This window comes from Syngnathoides biaculeatus, chromosome 22, assembly GCF_019802595.1.
Source record: "Syngnathoides biaculeatus isolate LvHL_M chromosome 22, ASM1980259v1, whole genome shotgun sequence".
NCBI classification, from domain to species: Eukaryota; Metazoa; Chordata; class Actinopteri; order Syngnathiformes; family Syngnathidae; genus Syngnathoides; species Syngnathoides biaculeatus.
This window is the reverse complement of record NC_084661.1, coordinates 4,817,891-4,842,767: the sequence shown is the minus strand read 5'-3', so window position 1 is coordinate 4,842,767 and position 24,877 is coordinate 4,817,891. Positions and strand designations below refer to the sequence as shown.

At 41.5% G+C, this 24,877-nt stretch overlaps 1 protein-coding gene across 1 annotated transcript in view; it reads left to right on the top strand.

Moving 5' to 3' along the window:
- Positions 1–24,877, top strand: part of LOC133495508 (rho GTPase-activating protein 21-like) — a 62,328-nt gene that overhangs the window by 8,089 nt on the left and 29,362 nt on the right. The window contains exons 3-13 of the mRNA XM_061810250.1: positions 5,790–5,882; positions 6,696–6,774; positions 6,840–6,900; positions 9,077–10,397; positions 11,581–11,683; positions 12,421–12,460; positions 12,553–12,681; positions 20,877–21,185; positions 21,273–21,334; positions 23,145–23,251; positions 23,401–23,510. Coding sequence (XP_061666234.1) covers positions 5,790–5,882; positions 6,696–6,774; positions 6,840–6,900; positions 9,077–10,397; positions 11,581–11,683; positions 12,421–12,460; positions 12,553–12,681; positions 20,877–21,185; positions 21,273–21,334; positions 23,145–23,251; positions 23,401–23,510 — 2,414 coding nt within the window. The remainder of the gene's footprint in view (positions 1–5,789; positions 5,883–6,695; positions 6,775–6,839; positions 6,901–9,076; positions 10,398–11,580; positions 11,684–12,420; positions 12,461–12,552; positions 12,682–20,876; positions 21,186–21,272; positions 21,335–23,144; positions 23,252–23,400; positions 23,511–24,877) is intronic.

The window sequence follows — 24,877 nt, the reverse complement described above, 5'->3', positions numbered from 1 at the left end:
AACATTGTGTTTGTTATGGACAATCTGTAATGAGCACAGAAGTCCAATAACAGAAAACCACTCGAGTTCTGATCGCGGGGGCCATTCTTCCCAATCATGCCCTTCAAGGTCTTACTGTCATTAACCACTTGGGCATTGAAGTCCCCCAGCAGAATGATGGTCTCGCCAGAGGGGGCGCTCTCCAGCACTCCCTCTAAGAACTCCAAAAAGGGTGGGTACTCTGCACTGCTATTTGGTGCATAAGCACAAACAACAGTCAGGACCCATCCCCCTACCTGCAGGCGGTGGGAGGCTACCCTCGAATCCACTGGGGTAAACCCCAATGTACAGGCCCCGAACCTGGGGGCTATAAGTATACCCACACCAGCTCGGTGTCTCTCCCCGTGGGCATCTCCAGAGTGGAACAGAGTCCAACCACTCTCAAAAGGAGTGGTGCCAAAACCCAAGTGGTGCGTAGAAGCGAGTCCGACAATATCTAGTCGGAACTTCTCGACCTTACGCACCAACTCGGGCTCCTTCTCTGCCAAAGAGGTGACATTCCATGTCCCTAGAGCTAGTTTCTGTAAACGGGGATCGGATCGCTAAGGTCACCACCCAGCTCACACTGCACCCGACCCCTATGGCCCCTCTCACAGGTGGTGAGCCCATGGGATGGGGGACCCATATTACCCTTTCGGGCTGTGCCCGGCTGAGCCCCATGGGTACAGGCCCGGCCACCAGGCGCTCGCCTTCGAGCCCCACCTCCAGGCCTGGCTCCAGAGCCAGAGCCCCGGTGACCCACGTCCGGGCAAGGGAAACCAAGATCCAATTTTTGTAGTCATCATAGGGGTTTTCGAGTCATACTTTGTCTGGTCCCTCACCTAGGACCTGTTTGACATGGGTGACCCTACCAGGGGCATGAAGCCCCAGACAACTTCGCTCCTCGGATCATCGAGACACACAAACCCCTCCACCACGGTAAGGTGATGCTCGAGGAGACAGACATGTTCTTTTAAATATTGTCAGTGCACATGTGACATATTTATGATTGAGAGTGTTGCCACCTCCGCATCTCTGTTTTGATAAAAGCCTTGAGACAGAAACAATGGTCTTGTCGGAATACAATCCTGATATGTTAAGACCCGTGGGAAAAAAATATTGATGGGCAGTCCATTGCCTTTTGCAACTTTCGCAGCACCCCAAAGCAAACTAGTTTCATGTATGACTGCAAAAGATATTTTTTCTTGACTAGACAACAACCCATCATTTTCCCTTGTTACAACAAATACCCCCACATATGATGTAAAACCCGAACAACTCCAACGCGGGACAGGGTCAGAAAGCAACCTAGTCACAGGTACGCCGGTAAATGACTTTTTTTTTTTTTTGACGAGATGACAACCCATCACTTTCCTTTGTGACTACAGACACCCCGAACATGATTTCACACCGCAACAACGGCAGGAAACATGAGCTCACCTTGTTTTTCAACAGATGAGATGTTAACGAATGCTACTCCTTGTCAATGCATGTTAAATCAGCTGGCACATGTCCCGAACAAGTAACGTTAACAAACGTGCACCGGCTGTGTGACGCGGGATGACCTCTTAGACAATCAATCATTTTTAGGAGCTAAATATGTCGTAGGCAATAAATCATTTTGAGATTAGCCGGATATGTCACAAATGTCACTTATGTTCCCTCACAAAATCCATCAACCTTCTCTTTGGTCTTCCTCTCGCTATTTTGCCTGGCAGCTCCATCCTCAACACCCTTCTCTCAATATACTCACACTCTCGCCTCTGGACATTTCCAAACCATTGAAGTCTGCTCTCTCGAACCTTGTCACCAAAACATCCAACTTTGGCTGTTCCTCTCATGAGCTCATTTCTCATCCTATCCAACCTGCTCACTCCTAGAGAATTGACCCCTCCGTACAGGGCACTTAACCACGCCTCCTGAAGTTACGTCACCCCACGTGTGCTAACCTCAGACAAACAATTAGCAAAAATGGTGGCGCAGGAAGAAAAGACTAGAGCGAAATTGTCCGATTTACCAGCTGATTTCTCACTCGCATTCTTAGCGAATAGTGAAATATCGTTGAAAAGCAGACAACAGGGCTTGAAGTATTTCAGCGGTATTTCAATGGTATTTACATGCATATCGACGGAGAAACCATTGATATTAGCGCGAGATCTTTCCAAAGTCAGAGGAAGACCGAGAAGCCACATAATATAATATATTATAACCCAAAGACGAATTCGTCATTGACAGTTTCCTATTTTTGTGTTACCTATCACACTTGTGTGCAGAATCTGTATGTGTATCTGTATAGCCGTTTGTGAACCACCGTATGAAGGAAAAGAAGAAGGCGAGCCTTGATTTACGAGTTGTTTCTCTCGTTTTCTTTCTGTAACATCACGCGCTCCCCTCAATAATTATTCTTGAATTAGTGCCGAACCTACGTAAGTCCCGACCGAGTACGACAATCACTACTTTATAGTGTCCTCAAACATCCTTCCTTCAGTCTTGGTGTCTCGGTGCACGTCGAAGGCTTTTAGGACTCGCTAGTCCGGTTTAGCTTAGCTCGGGAGCCGCCGAACAGAGACACGTTTGTGCAGTCAGATCATCGCAAAATATTGCTCAACACAGATCAAGTGTGTCAATCATTCACACGTAGCTATGTTATGCAAGCGAAGAATTGCTAATTAATTTATATGAGACATATATTGAAAATCAAATATTGGGCTTACCTTCGTGCAAACATATCTGTTCCGGTTTATGGATTCAGTTGATCATGCGGTCTTCCACAAAGTTTGATCCATCATGGCTGGCCTCACCACTGTTTTATAAACTTTGCCCTTCATCCTAGCAGAGACTCTTCTGTCACATAACACACCAGACACCTGGCTGTTCCAACCTGCCTGGACCCATTTCTTCACTTCCTTACCACACTCACCATTGCTCTGGATTGTTGACCCCAAGTATTTGAAGTCATTCACCCTCGATACCTCTTCTCCCAGGAGCCTCACTCTTCCCCATATACTCCTCTCATTCATGTACATATATTCAGTTGTACTTCATCTAATCTTCATTCCTCTCCTTTCCAGTGCATGCCTCCATCTTTTAATTGTTCCTCCACCTGCTCCCTGCTTTCACTGCAGATCACAATGTTATCTGAGAACATGATGGTCCAAGGGGATTCCAGTCTAACCTAATCTGTCATCCTATCCGTTACCATGGTAAACAGGAAGGGTCTCAGATCTGATCCCGGATGCAGTCCCAGCTCCATCTTAAATTCTTCTGTCACACCTACGGCCCAGCTCACCACTGTTTTGCTGCCCTCATACATGTCCTGTGATATTCAAAAAAATTCTCCGCCAAACCAGACTTACGCATACAGTGCCACATTCCTCTCTTACTACACTGTGATAGGCTTTCTCTAGGTCCACAAAGACAAAATTTAGCTCCATCTGACCTCTGTACTTTCCCAAGCGCATCCTCCATGCAAATAATGCCATCTTTGGTACTCTTTGTAGGCATGAAACCATACTGTTGCTCGCAGATACTTAGTTCTGTCCCGAGTCTAGCCTCTACTACTCTTTCTCGTCACTGTACGTACTTCACTGTATGACTCAACAAATGTATTCCTTTATCGTTCCCACAGCTCTGCACTTTTCATTTGTTCTTTAAAAAATGGAAACCACCAAACTTTTCCTCCATTCTTCAGGCATCTTCTCACCTGCTACTATTCTGTTGACTAAGTTGGTCAAAACCGCCACAGCCACCTCTCCAAATTTCTTCTGTACACCTGCAAGTATGTCATCAGGACCAACTGCGTTTCCATTTCTAATTTTTCCTTTACGAAGCATTGCCACTTCCTGGTCCATCACACTACTCTTTTTTTTTTTCTTCCTTCTCTCTTTTTTTTTGTTCAGCAACTTCTCAAAGTATTCTTTCCATCTATTTAGCACACTACTGGCACCAGTCAACGCATTTCCATCTCTCCCCTGAATCACTTAACCTGTTGCACATCATTCCTATTGCTATTCCTCTGTCTGGCCAACTTGTAGAGAACCTTTTCTCCTTCTTTCATGTCAAACCTGGTGTACATGTTGTCCACCCTCTTGTTTAGCCTACACCACCTCTACCTTTTCCCTACGTCACATTTCAATGCATTCCTTTCACATCTCTTCAGTCCTTTCAGTGCCCCACTTCTTCACTAAGCTCTTTCCTCGTATGACCTATGTTTTGGTGTTCCACCACCAAGTCTCCTCCCCTTTCCTTCCAGAAGACACACCAAGTACTCTCCTGCCGGTCTCACTGAGCACATTGACTGTAGTAGTCCAGTCTTCAAAGAGCTACACCTGTCTCTTGAGAGCCTGTCTCACCTCTTTCAAAAAGGCTGCACAACATACTTCCTTTCTCAGCTTCCAGCACATGGTTCTCTGCTCTACTTTTGTCTTAATCTTCCTCCCCATCAACCAGTCGTTTTATACACCACCATCCTATGTGGTCAAGCTACACTCTCATCTACCCTACCTAAAAGTCAGTAACCTTCTTCACATTACATCGTCTGCACAAAATTTAATCCACTTGTGTGCTTCTACCTCCACTCTTGTAGGTCCCCCTATGTTCCTTCCTCTTCTGGAAATAAGTGTTCACCACTGCCAATTCCATCATTTTTGCAAAGTCTACCACCATCTGCCCCTCACTGTTTCTTTGCTAAATGCCGTACTTAGCCATCCCTTCTTCATCGCTCCTGTTTCCTTCATCAACATGTCCTTTACAATATCCACCAATTTCAAGTCTCTTTCTCTGTCTGGGATGAAGAGAACAGAATAGTAATCTCTTGTTTTTTGCAGTTAATGGGGACCAGAACCCTCTGCAAAATGGGAAAAACTGCGAAGTAGTATCCCCCCCCCCCCCACACACACACACACAACCTAACCATAACCCACGACCCAAACACAGCCCGGGAATTTTCATGTATGTTTATCTGGGTACCAGAATAATTAAACATGTAAATAGTATTTATACATTTGAGACAAAGATTACAACAGTACACGTATTTACTTGAATCGTTAATTATGAAACCTTTGTTAATCTTTCCTGGAACCGTCAGTTGACCATGGTCAGGGAACGCAGGGGAGACGCCTTAGTGGCAGGATCAACAATGGTACGGAGCACTGGTTTGCTCCTCGGAAAGCTTCATTAGATTCTTTAAGTACTCACAATCAATGGGTCCTCTCGTAAACATTACTTTTCCCTGGTCGCCCTCACTAAACTTGTTAACTGTACACTAGCAACTGCTCACACTGCGTTTCCACACGCCTGCAGAGTCCCAGCTCTCTCTCTCTCTCTCTCTCTCTCTCTCTCTCTCTCTCTCTCTCTTTCTCTCTCACTCACTCACTCACTCTCACTCACTCACTCACTCACTCACTCACTCACTCACTCACTCACTCACTCACTCACACACACACACACACACACACACACACACACAAATGTCCAGTAAACATCACTACAAATCAAAACATCTAACACCCTGTAGCATCATGTGGGTTACAAATTACAGTTCTCTCAAATAAGTATGTATCTCCAACATATATTCTAAATTATCTACTATATTTTTCCCCCCCATCTCATGAAATTTTAATGCCATCCATCTTATGCCCAAGCCAACAAGACTAGAAATGTCATCATTGAAACAATTCTGGATCAAACTGTTTATCAAACTAACACTTCTGGTTTTATTTCACGCTCACTAGCCATAAACGTAAGTGAATGTTCATGTGTGCTTAACATAGGTACTCAGAAGTCTCATTTGGAGGCAATGGACACCATTTTTGTGAAGAGCGTTCAAGAAAATAGCCCTGCTCATCAAGCTGGCCTGTGTACTGGTAAAGGACTCTAAAATATTACTAATCAATTAAGTCATCACAGAGATTTTTTTCTTCTGAGTCAATCTCAAGATGTACAGGCTGTGGACAGATTTTTATATCTTAAGCCTTTTATGTGCTTGTTGTGCTCAATGTTTTAAGATGGAGGATTATATTTTAATGATAAAAAAAGTGTTTTTTTACGTCCTTAAACATGCTGCAGGTTCTATTTGATTCAATTTGTAAAACTTACTCACTGAGACTTTTTCAGAAATTGGCAGATATCAAAAAATTTACTTGGCTATTTAACTTCACACTCGATGTGTAGGCAGGCACACTAGACCGTACTGCGCCTACGACATCTATTAAATTGTTGTCCGAAGTCCCACTGTATTTACATTGTATGCAATTAGTTAAGTCAAAAGTTTTTCTGAATATCTTACTTTTACTATGTGTAGAACAGTTTCAGATAAATTCCTAAATTCCCCTCTTCCACCTTCGTGTTGCTTGTTAGCGTATTTCCTGAATAATGCTTTTGGTGTTTCTGCAATTAGTGATAACAGTTTTTTGCAATGAGCGAGACAGTGGAAAATTGACCACCCTCACCACTGAGGCGGGCAGAGCAATGTACATCTATGGCAAAATGAGCCTACAGTAGTAGATATTTTTATATTCATGTAAAAGTACACAGTACAAGTACATTCAAGGTAAATTACGAATCACAAACTTTTAAAAACAATTTCTAGAAGTGATATGTGTGTTTGTGTGTGTGTGTGCATATGCATATGTGTGTGTGTGTGTGTGTGTGTCTGTGTCTGTGTGTGTGCATCTCAGGCGACAGGCTAGTGAAAGTGAATGGAGAGAGTGTCATAGGAAAAACCTACTCTCAGGTGGTTAGACTCATTCAAAACAGGTAAGTGGACACCCTGTGCAGATTAATTATAATCTATTGATGTTGATACTGTGCCTGTGTTGCAGTGTAAATAATTTGGAGGTCTCTGTAATGCCAAAAAATGAAGATGTACTGCAGTTCGTAAGTGTGAGTATTTATTTTGTTTTATTTCCTTCTCACTTTTTGTGTATCATTATGTGTCACAATAATCTGGATGAAACTACCACAAGGACAATAGTTCTTTGTTCATATTTACTCCAAATACTGTGTTTGAAGTCACAATGCACAAGTTTAAAAAAAACAACAACAGAAGAATCAGTTGGGTCCATTTATTTTGGGACATTGACGCAATTTTCATATTTTTGGTCACCACAATGGATATGAAATGAACAAGGTGCACTTTAACTGTAGATTATCATTTTTAATTTGAAAGCATTTACATCCAAATCAGACGAAGAGTATAGGAATTAGAAGTTTGTATGTATACCTCACACTTATTAAGGGTTTCGTCTGGGACAAATTAGCAAATTAATACATACAATTTTCACTTTTGAATACTAGGTTGCAAATGATTTGCAGTCGATTACAGCAAAACGTCCATAATGCATGGACATCACCAGATGCCAGATTAATCCCTGGTGGTGCTCTGCCAGGCATCTAGTAAGTATTAAAAAAAGTGAAGCAAATGGGCAAGGAGAGCGACAGTTGCCAACACAGTTTCAGATGTTTATTGAATGGGACAACCGGTTACATTTACAACTGGGCTTTATGAAACAATTTGTTTATCATGTTTTATAAAAGAGTGTTATTTGTCTTCATGAAGAAACTGTAACTAAAAATGTTTTTTTAACTGATAGGCATGTAAATTTGTTTAAATGGGAAACATTTACAGTATTTGACACACAGGTAAATTGAGTTAGATGCTTGGTGGTGAAAGAATTAAAGTCGGGAAAAAAAGAACACTGTGTTTATTATTGTGGTCTGTTTCCAAAGTCTATCACACAATTAACAGTGTTCAAATTCTATGATTACTAGCATAAATCATATTTGTCATTCTTATCAAGTAAAGTTTCTTTGAGATCTTAATCACAAAATACTCTCAAAGGACTTCACAGGGCCATGGTTGGCAAAGCTGGATAACATCCCCTAACCTACTGTAAACCCACCTATCAGGCAAGGAAAAACCTAATGTTGGAAAAAAAATGACCAAACTGCAATGTATGTCAATTTGGCAATATTTATCACTTCGTATGGCACTCTACAATGTTCATTAAGATGGCATGAGTCTGAGATGAGGCGTCGAAGGTGAACACCTTTGGGAGATTGAGTCTGCCTCAGGCCTGTCAGAGCATAATTCCCCATAATAATGACTCTGGGGAAGTGGTCCACCTCAGATCTTGTTGCAGTTGGTAAGTGAAGAATCCATAGAGCAAGTCTCAGATTCAATCATTGTCACACAGCGCTCTCTCAGAGCAGGAGAGGACGGGGAAGGATTAGTGAAACAGACTTAATTTGTACTTTAAGTAAATACCAAAGTGTGAAAATAAGTCTTAAGTCGGCATTTAAAGATTTAGGTATTCAGGTAGCAACTTTAATACTCTATCTGTGTGTCAGGTAGACCAGAGTACTGGGGTCCGAATAGAAAATGCTCTAGAGCCTGCAGACTTCTTTCTAGTGGAGTAAGTAATAAAACCTTTAAATTACATCTCAAGTGGACCAGGAGCCCGAGCAAGTTGGTTAGTATTAAAATATGATGATCAAAGTTTGTCGTCCTCATCAAAAATCTAACTGTACAGATGGGAAGCTTTTAATACTAGACATGGGACAACCAGCAAGCATTACACAACAATAGTCAAGGCAAGACTTAATACATTTATAGACTATTATCCCTCTGTCACTAGCAGATGGGTTCGGATACTGGCAATACTGTGAAGAGGAAAAAAAAAAAAAACAATTTTGATAATATTCCTTACGTGCTTTTGAAAGGAATTGAGTCAAATACTGTATAACATCAAGATATTTTTCTAACTGATCTTGTCCAAACTCAGGTTGGTGTCCTTAAACAAATGGCTGTTTAGCAGGGCCACTAATCAACAGTTCACTTTTCATCAGTTATCATCACTTGCCTTTATTTTAGTTTTTGTGCATTTTATTTTTTTCTCAGAGCAAAATATAAATAACTAGTCTCACTTTGGGTGGAAGCCAGTATAGATAGGTGTAGGCGCTAGTTTTACGTTAGATTTTGCTTCAATGCCCTTTGAATGAGCGTTTGCCATAGAACCCTCTCGACTTACGTTATGCCTTCACTTTTGTCTGTCCTTAGGTGTACTCCCAGGAGACCTGCTTGAGAGACAATGGCACATTTTTAGTCAAGGACGATGACCTCCATGAGCCCCTGCTTCATTATTGTTCCACCAATCCCAGCTCCATTGCTTCACAGCTAAGCCACAAACTTCATAGTGCCTTTGATGACTGCCAATGCAGACCCATCAGTACACCTTCACTAATGGACAACCACCATGTTGTTGCTTCAACAAGCAACTGTACAAGATCACCTGAGGATGCCAGAGATAACTTCGTCACAATGGTGCGACACTCTGGCTGCTCGTCCTCAGCCATTAGTGCACTCAACTTTCACTTTGCTAACCATAATGCTGCCATAGCCTTGGCAAATAAGCCTCCATCACGTAAAATCGGCCTGCCAGCCTCTAATCGCAGCCATAATTATTCCGTCTGTCACCAATCATTGTCAGACTGGTATAGCTGCCAAGCTGAGGTTGCTGAGCACCTGCCCCCTTGCCGCAGATGTGCTCCTCAAGTTTGTTTAGCAGTCCAGGAATTGTGCCCTGGGCCTAAATATGCTGCCATTCTGTCTCCAGAGACTAAAAGGCAAGAAACCGTTTTGTGTCATCATCATGCTCATGATTCGTACTTGCTTCAAGAATTGAGTGACATGTCATGCTCAGAGAGTTTGCTGGCAGCATATGCAAAGTATGAATATAACTATAGCCGTTCAATTGAAACTCTAGAAAAAGCCTCTGCAACTGTCCAATTGTGCTCAGACAATTCTTCAAAATTTAAACAACAAAAGCATCAGAACACTTCAGGAGAGTGTGAGCACAAAATCAAAAGCACATTCCCTTTAACAGTGTCCTCCACAGTCACTTCTGCTGGGAAGCAATCATTTCAGCCAGTAGCAGAAACACATAAAAGGGGAGTGGCTGATGAGTTTGTGGGTTACAAAAATAGCAGCCAATCAATGTTCCACGAAACATGCAGTCTCCCCGAACATTCACAGAATTTACGACAATCAAGAAACTGTGGCCTACACTTGACCCGCAGTCCAGAAAGCAGATGCAGTGCTGCCAACAATGAAGATGAAATAGTGACACAACGACAATGGACTCCCACCCTCCTTCCAAGGGAGGACTATTTGGGCCGCAGTAGCGATGTCATTTTCCCAATCTCTCTAAAACAGCCAGTGGGTCGCAGAAAACTTGCTGAAATTATTAGAAGTCCCCAGTCAATTGAGACACGACATGAAAGTCCCTCACCTATCTCTGGTGGTCCTAGCTCCAGTTGCAGCAAAAGTGCCAGCCTGGCACGGAAGGCATACAATTCCCTGTCCTCTTTTCCCTTTATAGGTTTGTGTTTTGACTTTGTTAATTAGATTTTTGTCTTAATTTTGTGTCCCTTGAGTGTCTGACAAAATCATGGGCATTGTAAACAAGCCGACCTTTTCTTAAGTGATAGTTTTTGATCATATCATCAGTATTTGTCGGCCATGTTGGTGATGGAGATCAACACTCAAACTAAATAATGTGTCAACCTCCAACATGACACTGTGTGATGTTCAAGAAGACTATAAAATTACTAGAATAAAAAACATCTTCTTCATTCATTCATTTGAACATGTACTTTAGTTGGACACGATGAAAGTGTGGTAAGTGTGGTTTTTTAAAAAAAAAAAGTAAAATTTCCCTTTTCAAAAATTGTCATTTTATCAGATTTAAATCATGTACAACCAATCAAATGTTCAAATTAAGTAAAATCAAATCACCCTTTTCCAGAATATAACCTAGGTGTGATTGTGAGTACAACTGTTGTCTGTCTCCATCTCCGTGTGCCCTTTGATGACAACCAATTCAGGGTGCACCCTGCCTCCTGCCCGATAACCGCTGGGATAGGCTCCAGCACTCCCGCGACCCACATGAGGATAAGCGGCTCAGAAAATTGATGGATGGATGGATGACAACCTAAAGTGCAGGTTACAGCATCTGCCTCACAGTTCTCGGGATCAGGGTTCAAATCCCGGCCCCGCCTGTGCGTTCTTTGCAGGTTCTCCCTGTGCCTATGTAGGTTTTCTACGGGTACTCTGGATTCATTGCAAAAATGTCCATTGATTGAAGACTACATTGCCCTTCAGTGTGAGTGAATGGTTGTTTGTTTATGTATGACCTGCCATTGGCTGGCAACCAGGGTGTCGTCCCCCTCGTGCCTGAAAACCTTGAGGATAAGCGACTGAGAAAATGGATGGATTATGAACTGTGCAAAATTGTTAACGTGAAATGCAGACGCATGTGGGAATCCATTCATCCATTTTCTCAGCCGCTTATCCTCACGAAGGTCACAGGAGTGCAGGAGCCTATCCCAGCTGTCATCGGACGGGAGGTAGGGTACACCCTGAACTGGTTGCCAGTCAATCACAGGGCAGGATGTGGGAACGATAAATCTGTATTTTGTAAAAATTCATTTTAATACCATTCAATATAATTGTATTTGGTTAGTGTCATTTCACACATCATACTTTTTTTTTTATATTTTCAGGCAAAGGATGCCGCTCTTCTAATCTGCTGGCCATTAGTACTGAGAGATCCAAGTCTTGTGATGAGGGTCTTAACACCTTCAAAGAAGAGGGCCATGTTTTCATGTAAGGGTAGACGTGAGACTTTAAAAGCTTGAAATGTTTTGTTGTTGCACTCAAATTTGTGTTTTTTTTCCAATGTAATAATGTAATGTGGTTCAATATTACATACAGTGTTGACATGTATGATGAGTTTAGATTTAAAATGTTCACGTCTCCAAACCTATTTTTACAATTATGTTTCTGGGTCATTTTGACCTAGGGCATGTTTAACCCTACAGAACCCAAGACATCCTAATCATCTTTTAAAATTTTGTGTACTAACTAAATTAATCACTTAGCATAAAAGGAACACAAAAACATCACATTTGGAAAAAATTACTAGTTTACCTCCGGTTTAGATAATGGGTCACATATGACCCAGTGGGCCTTAACCACCAAATAAGCAATGCATTTAATCTAGACACATATGGGACGTGGGGCTTTAAGGGTAAAAAGAGTAACTGTGGTGCATTGTGTTTATACAGTGGGCCCTTAATTACACTGGGTCATATGTGACCTCATGGGTTCTCTAGGGTTAAGTGCCCAAAAGTGTCACAAATAGAAAAAAAAAATCGTAACACATCTCTCATAAAACATGTAGTTTTGTAAGTTAGGCTGAGTACACTGATTAAGCCATGCAGAATAAAGAGAAACAAACCATTACTTTTAACTAATATGGTGTCTGTAAAACAGTTGTAATTGACCTTGGCCACAGTAAGAGGATTAACCACAAGATTTAACTTGTATATTGTGTCTTGTAGGAAACTACCAAAAAGAGTCAGGAGCTTTTTCATTGATGAGGTGAGTTGATAAAACTGTATTTTTCATTCTTTCATTTCAACCTGGCACAAGTGTTTTGATAGATATACATTATTGTGTGTTGGTCTCTTGAGAACTTGAAAGCCCAGGAGGAGGCACAGTCTAAGCACCATTCCACCTTGGAACTAGGAAACCTCTCTTTCAGTGACATCTGCAAGGAGGGCTGGCTACACTACAAGCAGATTCTTACAGAAAAGGGGAAGGTAAAACACACTGCTCTTATAATGAGCAATTAATGGAAAATGTGGTGAGGGTTAAGGCAAATATCTTCCACTGGGATTGCAAAGAATAAAATGTTCAGTTCAAAATGCAGTGGAAATAGGTTTAACTGTTTTTGAACCATAATTCTGCAAAATCAAGTATCTTATATTATGATTCACACTTTACACAAGGGCTTGGCTGTGTTACTTTTTTTTGCAGTTTCCGCAGTTTGAAGTACTTCCTCGGTGTCGTACACTGCTTCCACTAACATAACAACATGGCTGCAACCATAGAGAGTTGGCATTCCCAACTTAAGAGGCTTTGTACTGATACTTACCAAATTGTTCAATGCTTCTGGTGAATAGTCAGCCAGCCATTTTCTCACCCGCTTATCCTCACAAGGGTTGTGGGGGTGCTGGAGCCCATCTCAGCTATCATTGGGCAGGACGCGGGCTACACCATGAACTGGTTGCCCACCAATCACAGGTCACATGGAGACAGACAACAGTTGCACTCACAATCACACCTAGGGGCCATTTAGAGTATTTAGTTAATGCATGTAGTAGGGATGTGGGAGGAAACCAGAGTGCCAAAAAAAAAAAACTACGCAGGCACACGGAGAATATCCAAACACCTAACAGGGGGGATCGGGATTTGAATCCCAGTCCTCAGAACTGTGAGGCCAGCGCTCTACAACTGTTCTACCACGGCAGCTTCTGGTGACTATTTTTTCAAAACAGTGATGTGTGATTGTGCTATCAGATGAATAACACGAGTGGAATAATTTTCTGTTTTTCATTTGACAATAAAGAAGCTTGAAGGTAGTTACAGAGTCAATTGCATTGCACATTGCCAAAGACATGGTGCCGAGTTATGGGTAATTTTAAAATACAGCAGCTGAATGAAATAAGTAGTCTTTAACATGTCACAATTTTTCTCACTAAATATGCTTCCACAGGTGCTATTGGTATGAAATTTACACCACATGTTGGTACATCCCAAGTAATCCATACATACAAAGAAAGTGCAATATGTAAAATCAGAAATTCTGTTTAATAATGCAAAATGACATGGAGAATTTAACATGAAAGGAGGTGCAAAGAGGTGCAGAAAGGCAAGACAACACCCAAAATCTATCAATAAAATAAATAAATAAAAAGTGGAACAACGAGGCAAAATTAGAACTTAAAAGCTGCTTTGAATGCGCAGACTGGACTGTCTTTGAAAATTCAGCAAGCAACCTAGATGAACTCACAGATATTTTACACCATATATTTGTTTCTCTGAGGAGGTTTGTATACAAACAAAAATTTTTTCGCATGTTCAATAACAACAAGCCATGGTTTACAGCCAGACTTAGGGAACTCCACCAGGCTAAAGAGGTTACATATCGTGGCGGGGATAGGGCCCTCTACAATTGCACTAGAAACCAGCTGACTAAATAAATTAACATTGCAAAGAGGGATTATGCAGCAAAACTGGAAAAACATCTTGGTACTAATGACTCCAAATCAGTCTGGCACGGATTACAATCGCTCACTAACTACAAGCGACGATCCCCCCAACAAACAACCTTTGTGGGGCAGCCTGAACAGGTATTACTGCAGATTTGAAAAGGACAGTTTCACTCCGCGCACCCACCAAGTCGCACCGCCGTCCATCTCCATCGCCACTGTTTAACATCCATGAAAGGGACATGAGGAAGATCTTCAAACAACAAAAGATCAGCAAAGACCCAGGTCCAGACCTTGTGTTCTCATTCTGCCTCAAAGTCTGTGCGGACCAACACACTCCCTAGAATTCTCCATCATGCTCTGAAGCAGCTCTCCCCGACTCCTTTCTTTTATTTGCGTACACAATGACAACATCTCCAAAAGGGAGAACGACAGTGTATGACGAGTAAATAAAAAATAACATTTTGGAATTAATAAGTATGGCAAAAGTTATTTCGAAATCAGGTTCCATCAGTCTGGCTCTGTTTGGTCTTCTGCAGCTAGCCACTTACTCTTTGAGCGCAGATCTGTTTCCTGTTGAATCGCTGAATAAAACTCTAAAGCAAATCATTTCTTCATTGCAGCAAAGCATTTCCTTTATAGCACAGCAAATGTATGATAACTATATTTGCAATTATTCCAACATGGACCCACTGCAGTTTTCCTGTAGAGCTAACAGGTCTGTGGATGATGCCGTCAACATAGGTCTGCACTTCATCCTTGAACATCTCGACAGCGAGGGAACTTATGTGAGGATCCTATCCGTGGACTTTAGCTCTGCGTTTAACACCATCATCCCTGAACTCCTCTTCTCCAAGCTTCTCCAGCTACGCGTCTCGCCTACCATCTCCCAGTGGACCTAGGGGACACATGGCCATTAATGTGAAATCCGGTGACCATAAAAGGACTTGCATCCATTCAAACAACATGATGTCACATTTGATGACAATAAAAGGAGTTACAGCTGATGAAACAAAATGGGGCTGCATTAGTTGACCATACAAGGAGTTCTTTGCCAATGCTCAGCGAAACCATCAGGAGGCCCTTACAACCACCACTGACGCAGGATGCGATTGGAAAGCAAAGTTCATCCCAAAATTTAGAACAAGTGTCTAGTTAAACAATAGCAATAAAACAACATTTTTATTGCAGTACAGAATTAACATTCTTCACTCTGAGACTATATTGACAATGTAGCTTTGAGATGGGGAGATGTTTTGTGTGTGTCACTGACATAAAGCAACTAACTGGCAAATGCCAGTGACAAACACTCCAACTTAAATGCCTGTCTACCTACAGTCCGAATGTGAAACAGTTGTGACAGGTTACAGGTGTCACTGCCCAGAGCAGTGGCCTAGCCACTCAACTCTTGGCAGCGGCCAAGCCTTGCTCATGACACTGTAGAGTGGAGAATGTTCCCAACGCACCTGTGACGTCCCCTCCATCTCACTGTTGCGACATCCCCTCCATCCCACCAATGGGCCTTTCTTCATTGCATCACTTTAAGCACGTACAGCATCAAACATTAAAAGCAAAACAATAGAGCAAATATGAGATAACTTTATGTACAGTTAATCCAATTTATCCACATCCAATTTATCCAACATTACTGAGGGGTTTTATCCTTGAGAAAAAGATGGTGTTTTCTGTTTTTCGTTCTGCTTCAAAATTCCCCTGTACAAGGACATAACCCCCTCAACACAATTGCTGAACTTGACAGCTCATATCATATTGTCATCAATGTCTTGAGCAAATTGTCCCTCCTGATAACGACGGGCAGCATCACTGTCAAAGGAAGCCTCACCATACAGAGGAACGCTTCTAAGGGCATAACGCTTTTGAAATTTTTCAAACCAACCTTTGCTATCTGAAAAGCCAGCTAAGGCCGTGTGTGAAAAAGCCTTGTGGGGGTGAATCCCTGGCTGGCAGCTTGAGGTTTGGCAGCACTTTCTTCAGACTCTTCATCGTCACCGGGCCGTATTTCTGCAATCCCCTATCTACAAAGCTAGCGCAGCTGCCATTTCAAACAAACTTCTTATTTTTGCAGAGTTATCACACATTGTGCTTCCTTATTAAAAGTTATTGAAGCAGTATTACGGATGTTTACCACATCCTTCTTTATGTAGTGCACCTCTGATTCATTTACACCATAATGGCGCCACAACAACATAACTTCTGCCATCTTTGATCATATCCAAAAGTTAAAATTTTTCGCTGATAATCATCATTTTCCTCTTCATCATCGTTACTGGGCTGTCTTTCAGCAGTTAGCTGTTCCCAAAACTAAACCAGGTTCCGTTTTGAACAATCATAAATGGCGACGTCACCACACACTTCGCTTCCTTATTAAAAGTTATTGAAGCGGTTTTACGGATGCTTACCACATCATTCTTTGTGTAGCACCCCGCTGATTCATTCATGTCATAGTGGTACTAGAAAAGCATAACTTATGCTATCTTTGATCATATGCAAAAGTAATACTTTTTCGCTGATCCTCATCATCTTCCTCTTCTTCTTTGATGCTTCGGATGAAGCTTTTGCATCAGCACAGCAGGATTGTAAATACAAGAGGTTTATCGTACAGTTAACAGCATAAAAAATAGCAGAAAGGAAGGACAAGGGAAAGGATTGAATGAATATTGCGGGGTAGGGCTTTGATGATCTGCATCCATACATGCTCTCATTGGTTGATTGTGTGCCGAGGACCAATCATCTGCCTTGTATCAATGAGTCTTCTCGCAATACAGTATGCAGATCCAGCTTTATTTGGGAGGGTGAAAAATAAAACACGAGGCACTGAAGCCGCAATAAGTGAGGCATGAAGTAAGGGAGGATTACTGTATTTGTCAGGATAAAGACTCAAATAACGGTGGGTGGTTTCAGCACTGTCATCTGCTGTGAACACATCAAACATACAGAATAAATGCATGAATAAATAAAAGGATAACCATTTTTCTTGGAACACCTTTCTCTTATTTAACAGAGACATATTGGGGTGATGAGGGTGCCAAAGCACACGTTAAAACTAGAAGCGTAATAAATAGCGCAGACAGAACACAAAGTAGCTCATCTGGACTGCATGGTTTAACTACTTGCTCTGCCCCAATATAAATGGTTTGTTTGCTTAAGACTATTGTTATTGCCCCATCCAGTGGACGCAAAGAGAACTGCAGTTTTCTTTTTTTCTTTTTCTTTTTTTTTTTTTTTTTAAAAATTGCACATCATTTTTATGTTCATTTCCATGGCATCGTTTTACACTTTACAAAATAATCTCGAGGACCAGATGTTTGCTTGCCGGATCCGGCCCACAAGCTGTACGATTGAAACTCCTGTTCTAGACATTGATGATGATGACGACGGTGTTGAATGCAAAGCTGAAATCCACAAATGAGATCCTCGCATAGGTTCCCACGCTGTCGATGTTCTAGGATGAACTGCAGACCCACGTTGACTGCATCACAAGGTCTCGGCCCGTCACTATGTTAATCTTTGAAGATGTGTCTCTGTTTCTGGACGGTGAACGTAGAAGTCGGAGGTGTTGAAGTGAAATGCAAATTGGTGAGTGTGGGGTGTGAAGGCGTCATTTTTAAAATCTGCTGTATAAAAACCGTTCAGGTCATCAGCTTGCCTGTTATTGTTCTCCACTTAGGGACATCGTCACTTGTAATTGATTCGCGATTGTTCTTCTCTACAATGTTAATTTCTTTAGTCTGCTGGTTTCGAGTGCGATTGTACAGGGCCCTACCCCCACTACAATGTGCGACCTTTTTAGCCTGGCAAAGTTTCTTATGTGTGGCAGTGAACCAATGGCTTGTTGTTGTTCAATGTGCGAAATGACTGTTGGTACACACCACTTCACAGAAACTGACATAGAAAGTAACAGTGTCCACTCATTCGTTTCGGCTGCCATCTTAATTTTCAAAGACACTTCAATTTGTGCAGTTTTTAAGTTCTTTTTTTCTTCATTGGTCCCACAAACAAATGAAAAAAAAACCCACAAAAACATGGAAAAAAAAAACAAATACAAAAATATAGACAGTACTTGGAAGTGCCTTACTGAGGTGACCACACGGGTAGCCACCATTTTATCCGTTAACTTAAAAGATAATAACCAACTACACATTGTCAAACTCATAATCTCGTTCAGACTTTCAGCATTAATCTATATTGTCACTTATCATTTTTTCCTGGAATGAAACAGTAACCGGAACATACAGCTATTGACAGAAAAAACACGAAAAAATGTTGGTCTCTCAGTGCTTTGCTCAAAGTAGCAAGTCTTTTTCACTTCAATAGCTGCAAGTGCAAGTGACATCACAAGTCATTCCTGTCCAGTACACATAAGTGACAAGTCTTTTAACATATTGTCAGGTCTAAAGTCATCAAATTTGTGACTCAAGTATGATTTGAAACCAAGTTGTGACACAGGTCCACACCTCTATAAATCCCTGCTTTATCTCAGTTCACCCTTCAAGGTCCAATTATTTTGCATTTTATTTTTTATTATTATTGCACAATACTATGAATAGATAGATAGATAGATAGATAGATAGATAGATAGATAGATAGATAGATAGATAGATAGATAGATAGATAGATAGATAGATAGATAGATAGATAGATAGATAGATAATACCCAACAACCCCACCCCATATGTATCCGTTCATTTTCCAAGCCATGTATCATATGAGAGTCATGGGAGTGTTGGCGCCTAGCCCAGCTAATTTCAGGGGAAAGCAAAACTGCACCTGAACTTAACCTTAACCCAGTCACAGGGCATAGAGGGTGTTCCCAAAAAATCTATACACACTAAATAATTATAAACTTGATGCTTGTTATAACTCGAATAATTTTTAACATAAAAGAAAGTACAAATATCATGATTTAAAGTGTGTATTAATTTTTGGGACACCCTATATATATAGCTCGTGCACCTATGTCACCGAAATCATGTGACTGGCCAGATTGCCGGTTAAGCAAAGCATTGTTCCATGCTAAGTCGGTTAGAGACGACACGAAAATATGTCTTATAGCATAATGCCCAGAGTTTTGTCCGATACCGTTAGACATTTAGAAGGTGACAATAAACAAAGGTATGTGGAAAAATTTGATAAACTCGGCATAGAGGACCCCTATTTAATGCTGAATTCAATGTTTTCGCCAATAATGAAGTGGACTGTTAACCCACTTCCGCTTGTATTGGACAACTGGATCTACACATGTATCTCGTGAGTAAGTCATCAAGATTTACCCGGAAAAGTTTAAAATCATATAAAACTCTGGACGCATACAAATACTTAGTTGCTGGATCTGTTCTCAATTAGGAATCTATCACATAGTGACGGGTTGACTGCTCATGAACTTGGAAGTGTGTTCAGTGACACGTTAACCTTTGCCGAAATGCATAGATTTTTTTTCACCTGGTATTCAATACAAATACCAATATTTAAATAAATGACCCCTGGTTTTACACAAACTGTCATTCATTAACCATGATTGGAAAAAAAAAAAAAAGAGGACAGAGTCATCTCCATGGAACTTACACGGAAGCGAATGCAGCGACACTTCACCTCTGTAAACCTCTGCGACAGTTTTTTTTTTTTTTTAATACGCATTGTTCTCAAATGAGCCAACTTGGCATGATAAATACTTTTTGGTAATTTAAGATTGAGAAGAATAATTCCTATTTGAAATGAAGCGATCGCTACACAGGCATGTGCGTATTTTGGTTGGGCACCATCCATCATGTTTAATTGCCAAAATCCACTGATATTTTCTGCTCTTTTCAGCTGGTATTTCATAGAAGGATATCTTTGAGTATCTGTCTCGTATGTTGTGACACCTAACAGCACAACAGGTCTCGGGCAATTTGAAAAATCTGCTCTGGTTCAACGGCTCCCATAGTGGAGAGCAGCTAAGTTTGACGGGCAATATGGCGCCGGCCAAACTTTGACGTCACGTGCACGAGCTCTATCGACACCATCACCGAACGGGAATTGAACCCATGCTGTCTGTACCAAAGTTAGACATGTGCACCACTGGACTGTCAGAGACCTTATAAAAATTAGTTGAGCAATGAAAATTTAATCGCCGAGATTTGCTTATTTAATAAGCATTACTATAGTACAGTATACACTACTGTCTAGTTGTAAAACTGTTTTCTTTTCACCTTCAACATAACCAAAGTCACATCAGATGACTCTAATGTGAATGTTAATTGATCTTATGTGTCTTTATTCTCCCTCAGCAGCTTTTTTTGTCTTACCCTTTATTTTTTTTTTACCATCTGGCACCTGGGGTGAAAGTGTTACCAGGCACGTGATGACTCTTCAGGAAGCTGCATAAAGTGTCAATAAACATAATATTAGAGAAATGGTTTTTTGAAGCAGCAATATTAAAATATAGTCACTAGAGGCCAACACAATAAGATATAAGTTCTCATTCTTCTGGTTTAGTTATCAGATCGGGTGTGTGTATGTGGAGGGGGTGGAGGTGGCCAGGTGTCCTGTATTCACTTATCAATTTTTGAGGCATAAACACCCATAAAACTGGAAAAAGGTTTGGGCTAAATCTTAATATAGTTTTACAGCTTTTTATTATATGGCACTGAAGAATTTCGACTTACACTCTAAGAGTCAATAAGATTTGAAACCCAAAGTAATGCAGCTGTTTATTTGTTTTTATTTTATCCTTCTAACTGTAGAAAGTCAGTGGCAGCATGCGGCCTTGGAAGCACCTCTTTTTTGTGCTTCGTTCCTCTATGCTTTTCCTCTACAAAGACAAAGGGGAGGCTGTTATTCATGGCACAGGGCCTGCTTTAGAGCCAGATGAACATCCACAGGTCAGCATTCGTGGATGCCTGATCGACATTGCTTATAGTGAAACAAAGCACAAGCACACCCTCAGGCTGATGACACAGGACTTCTGTGAGTATCTGCTACAGGCTGAAAACAGGGATGAAATGTTGGCTTGGATCAAGGTTATCAGAGAAAACAGCAAGATTGACAATGAGGTCAGATCAGAACAAGTTAAATCTTGGAGAATTAACTGAAAGCTGACCTGTTCAGTTATTTAATTGATTTATTTCCTTTTATTGTAGGAGATTGGTACCTCAAGACACACTCTCATCAACAAGAAGTTGAATGACTACAGAAAACAGAGGTCAGAATGCTGATCTAAAATATAGCAAAGCTCAATGCTTGAGCTCAACTGTCACTTGGTCCTTGGAAGTCGCTGTAGCTCTGGACTGGATGCTGGTCAAAAACCTTTACCAAAATGGCAGTTGACAATTTTTTTTTTTAAAAGGTCTCCTTTTTGTCCCTCAGTGATGTTGTCGATATCTGCCCTGCCACTGGCTGGCGACCAGTTCGGGGTGTAGTCTGCCGTCGCCCGAAGTTAGCTGGGATATGCTCCAGCTCTCTCCCTGGATGAATGCAGAGGGGTTGTGTCAGGAAGGGCATATGGTGTAAAAATGGTGCCAAACAAATATGAGCATTCATCTTAGATGACATGCTATGGCGACCCTTAGCAGGACAAGCCAAAAGAAATACATACATAAATAAAATTCCACCATTTTACCCTCTGATAAAATGTATACAAGTAGCAAGTAACATTTTAAAGCATAATAGAGTCAAAGATCTTTCTGCTCTTGCATGTGCATTGTAGTTCGCCTTACAAGAAGAATAAAAACTGGAAATTTCATTTCATTGCAATATTTTGTGTGTGATTTGGAGGGATTCAGATTCAGCGAGTATGGTCAGTAAGATTAATGGTATGATCATACACAGACCTCTTCCTTATTCCTGAAAGGGAAGAGCTGTGGTCGTGGATGGCAGGGTACTGTGTCCCCAAACAGCCCGTCAGGGAGGCAATTCTTGTATCCTAAAATGAAATACAGGCATACAATATTAAAACATTGTTCAGGGGATATCAAAACATGGGTCTTATGTTAAGATTATAAACAATTGAAATTATCTATCCGTCTATTTTCTTTTGTCGCTTATTCTCAGTGCTGGAGCCTATCCCAGCTGTCAACGGGCAGGACGCGGGGTACACCCTGAACTGGTTGCCAGCCAATCGCAGGACACAGAGAGACAAACAGCTCACAATCACACCTTGGGGCAATTTAAAGTGTCCAATTAATGTTGCATGTTTTTGGGATGTGGGAGGAAACCGGAGTGCCCGGAGAAAACCCACGCAAACACGGGGAGAACATGCGATCTCCACACAGGTGGGGCCGGGATCTCCTCAGAACTGTGAGGCCAACGCTTTACCAGCTGAGCCACCATGCTGCCCAATTAAAATTATAAAAGCTAAAAGTGTATGTAATGACAGAATTGTCACAGATTGAGTTGAGTTAATTATAACCTAGCTATTCACACAAATTTAGAACACTATGTTGAGTATTTTTAACAATAAGAAAAATTTCAATAAAAATCCTAATTTTTAGAGAAATTAACATAATTGTTGATTATACACCATCCATTTTCCACACCAGTTATCCTCTTCAGCGTAGAAGCCCTGCTGGAGCCTATACCGGCTGACTCTGGGCAAGAGGCAGAGTCAACCCTGAACTGGTTCCCAGCCAATCACAGACCACGGAAACCAACAACCATTCGAACGACCCTTCACACCGCAATTTAGAATCTTCATTTAGCCTACAATCCATGTTTTAAGGGGTGTGGGATGAAACTGGAGGACCCAGGGAATACCTACGCAGGCACTATGAGAACATGCAAGCTCAAGACAGGCGAGGGCCGATTTGAACCCAAGTCCTCAGAACTGTGATAAAGCTGTGCTAACCATCACCGTGACACCCTGTTGATTATCAAAACATTTTGTTGACAGTGAATCACATTGACTATTTTTGGAAATGAACAAAACAGCATCTGGGTAATTGGAACACAGTGTAGACTTTTTTTTTTAATAATAGGTATCACATTTTGACAATGTTTTGTATTATTTGCCACAGTCTTACAGGTAACAAAGCTGATTCTTCCCTTAAAGCTCACCGTATGATGCCTCCCTTCCGCTTGGCTAAGAATGACAACACCTCAGTGAGTCAGTCGTCAAAAACTGGTGGGTATAAACGTCGTTGCTCTTTTATGTAATCCAAAGAAAAAAAAGTCACATCAATGCGTATATGGGCCTTTTTGATAAATCAAAATGCTTCTGTCAGTACTAATTCTGAAATTTTAAAAAATGTCATGTGTGTTTTGTGTACTCAGTTAATAAGATATCATGGGGCATCAATATCATGAAGAAGTCCAAGACAACAAGCTATCCAAAGGCTTTTGGTGTGCGCCTTGAGAACTGTCAACCGGCTTTAAACCACAAAGTAAGGCCAATGACAAAAAACAAGTAGATAAATGATTGTATGGTGCATAAATGTGGCATGCTGGCGCAGCTGTAAAGCGTTGGGCTCAGTTCTGAGGACCAGGGTTCGATCACAGCCCTCCCTGTGTTGAGTTTGCATGTTTTCCTCGTACCTTGCATGGGTTTTCTTCGGGCACTTCGTTTTCCTCCCACATCCCAGAAAATATGTTTTAATTGGAGACTATAAATTGCCCCTAGGTGTGATTGTCAGTAAGACTCTTGTCTGTCTCCATGTGCATCTTGTCTGTCTCCATGTGCCCTCATATTTGGCTGGCAACTAGCTCTGTCACTTCCCATCGAAGCGAGAGTAGGACCCAATTGCAGGAACTTGGAAGACGCAAGGTAGTTCAAGAAGAGACACGTTTATTATATGCAGAGGTAGGGGATCGAGCAGGCAGTCCGGTGCAGCAGCGGTAGTTGGGACGTCGGGCGAAGAGAGCAGGTGAGCGGACAGGCAGGAGTCGGTACACAGGAGAACAATCAAAGCAGGCAGAAGTAACGAAGGAGTCAGGCTTACTAGGTTGGTCGGAGAATGGACGAAGGTCGGTACACACAGGTTCAATCAGGGATACTGGAGCACACGAACGGGACATGAAGATCAAACGAACTGGTGCTGGCCAGTTGTCATCGCGGTCATATAAATCCACAGCATAATCAGGCTGCATGAGGCACAGGTGTGCACCTTCCAATCAGCGCACCTGCGCGGACACCCGCACAGCTCGTGCTGAAGCGGCAGGATCATCACAAGTTCAGAGTGTACCCTTCCTCCTGCCCATTGACAGCTAGGATACGCTCCAGCACTCCCACGACCCTTGAGAGGATAAGCGGGTAAGAAAATGGATGGATGGATGGTGCATAAAACAATTTGGAATCAGCCATTATTCATTTATTTTGATGAGATCATTCATTTCCATGCTAGTGACAGATACAGTGAAGGCCATGCATACATCACAATGGATTTTGAATTAAAATGTCTTTGTCATTGAATTAAGTGCAATGAAATTGCAGCATTTTTCCAGTAAGGTGCTTCACTCACACATCAATCATCCAAAAACACTGACAGCACTAAACGCACCCCTCATAATGTTGCAATAATTTGAGCGAATCAATGATAACATGCTACGTTTGCTAGGCAAGTGCTTGAAATAAAAGTGATCGTACATATTGATAAAGGGGTTCAGAGAGAATTGATCATACATTTTTATCAATGTTTAAAAGAGTCATTGCTTTTGGGGGAATTTATCTGCTCACTCTTTATTTTGTTGCACTTGTCACCTTCCTGGGAGCTGTGGTTGAAACACTGAGTTGGCAAGGTGAGAAAAAGCCACA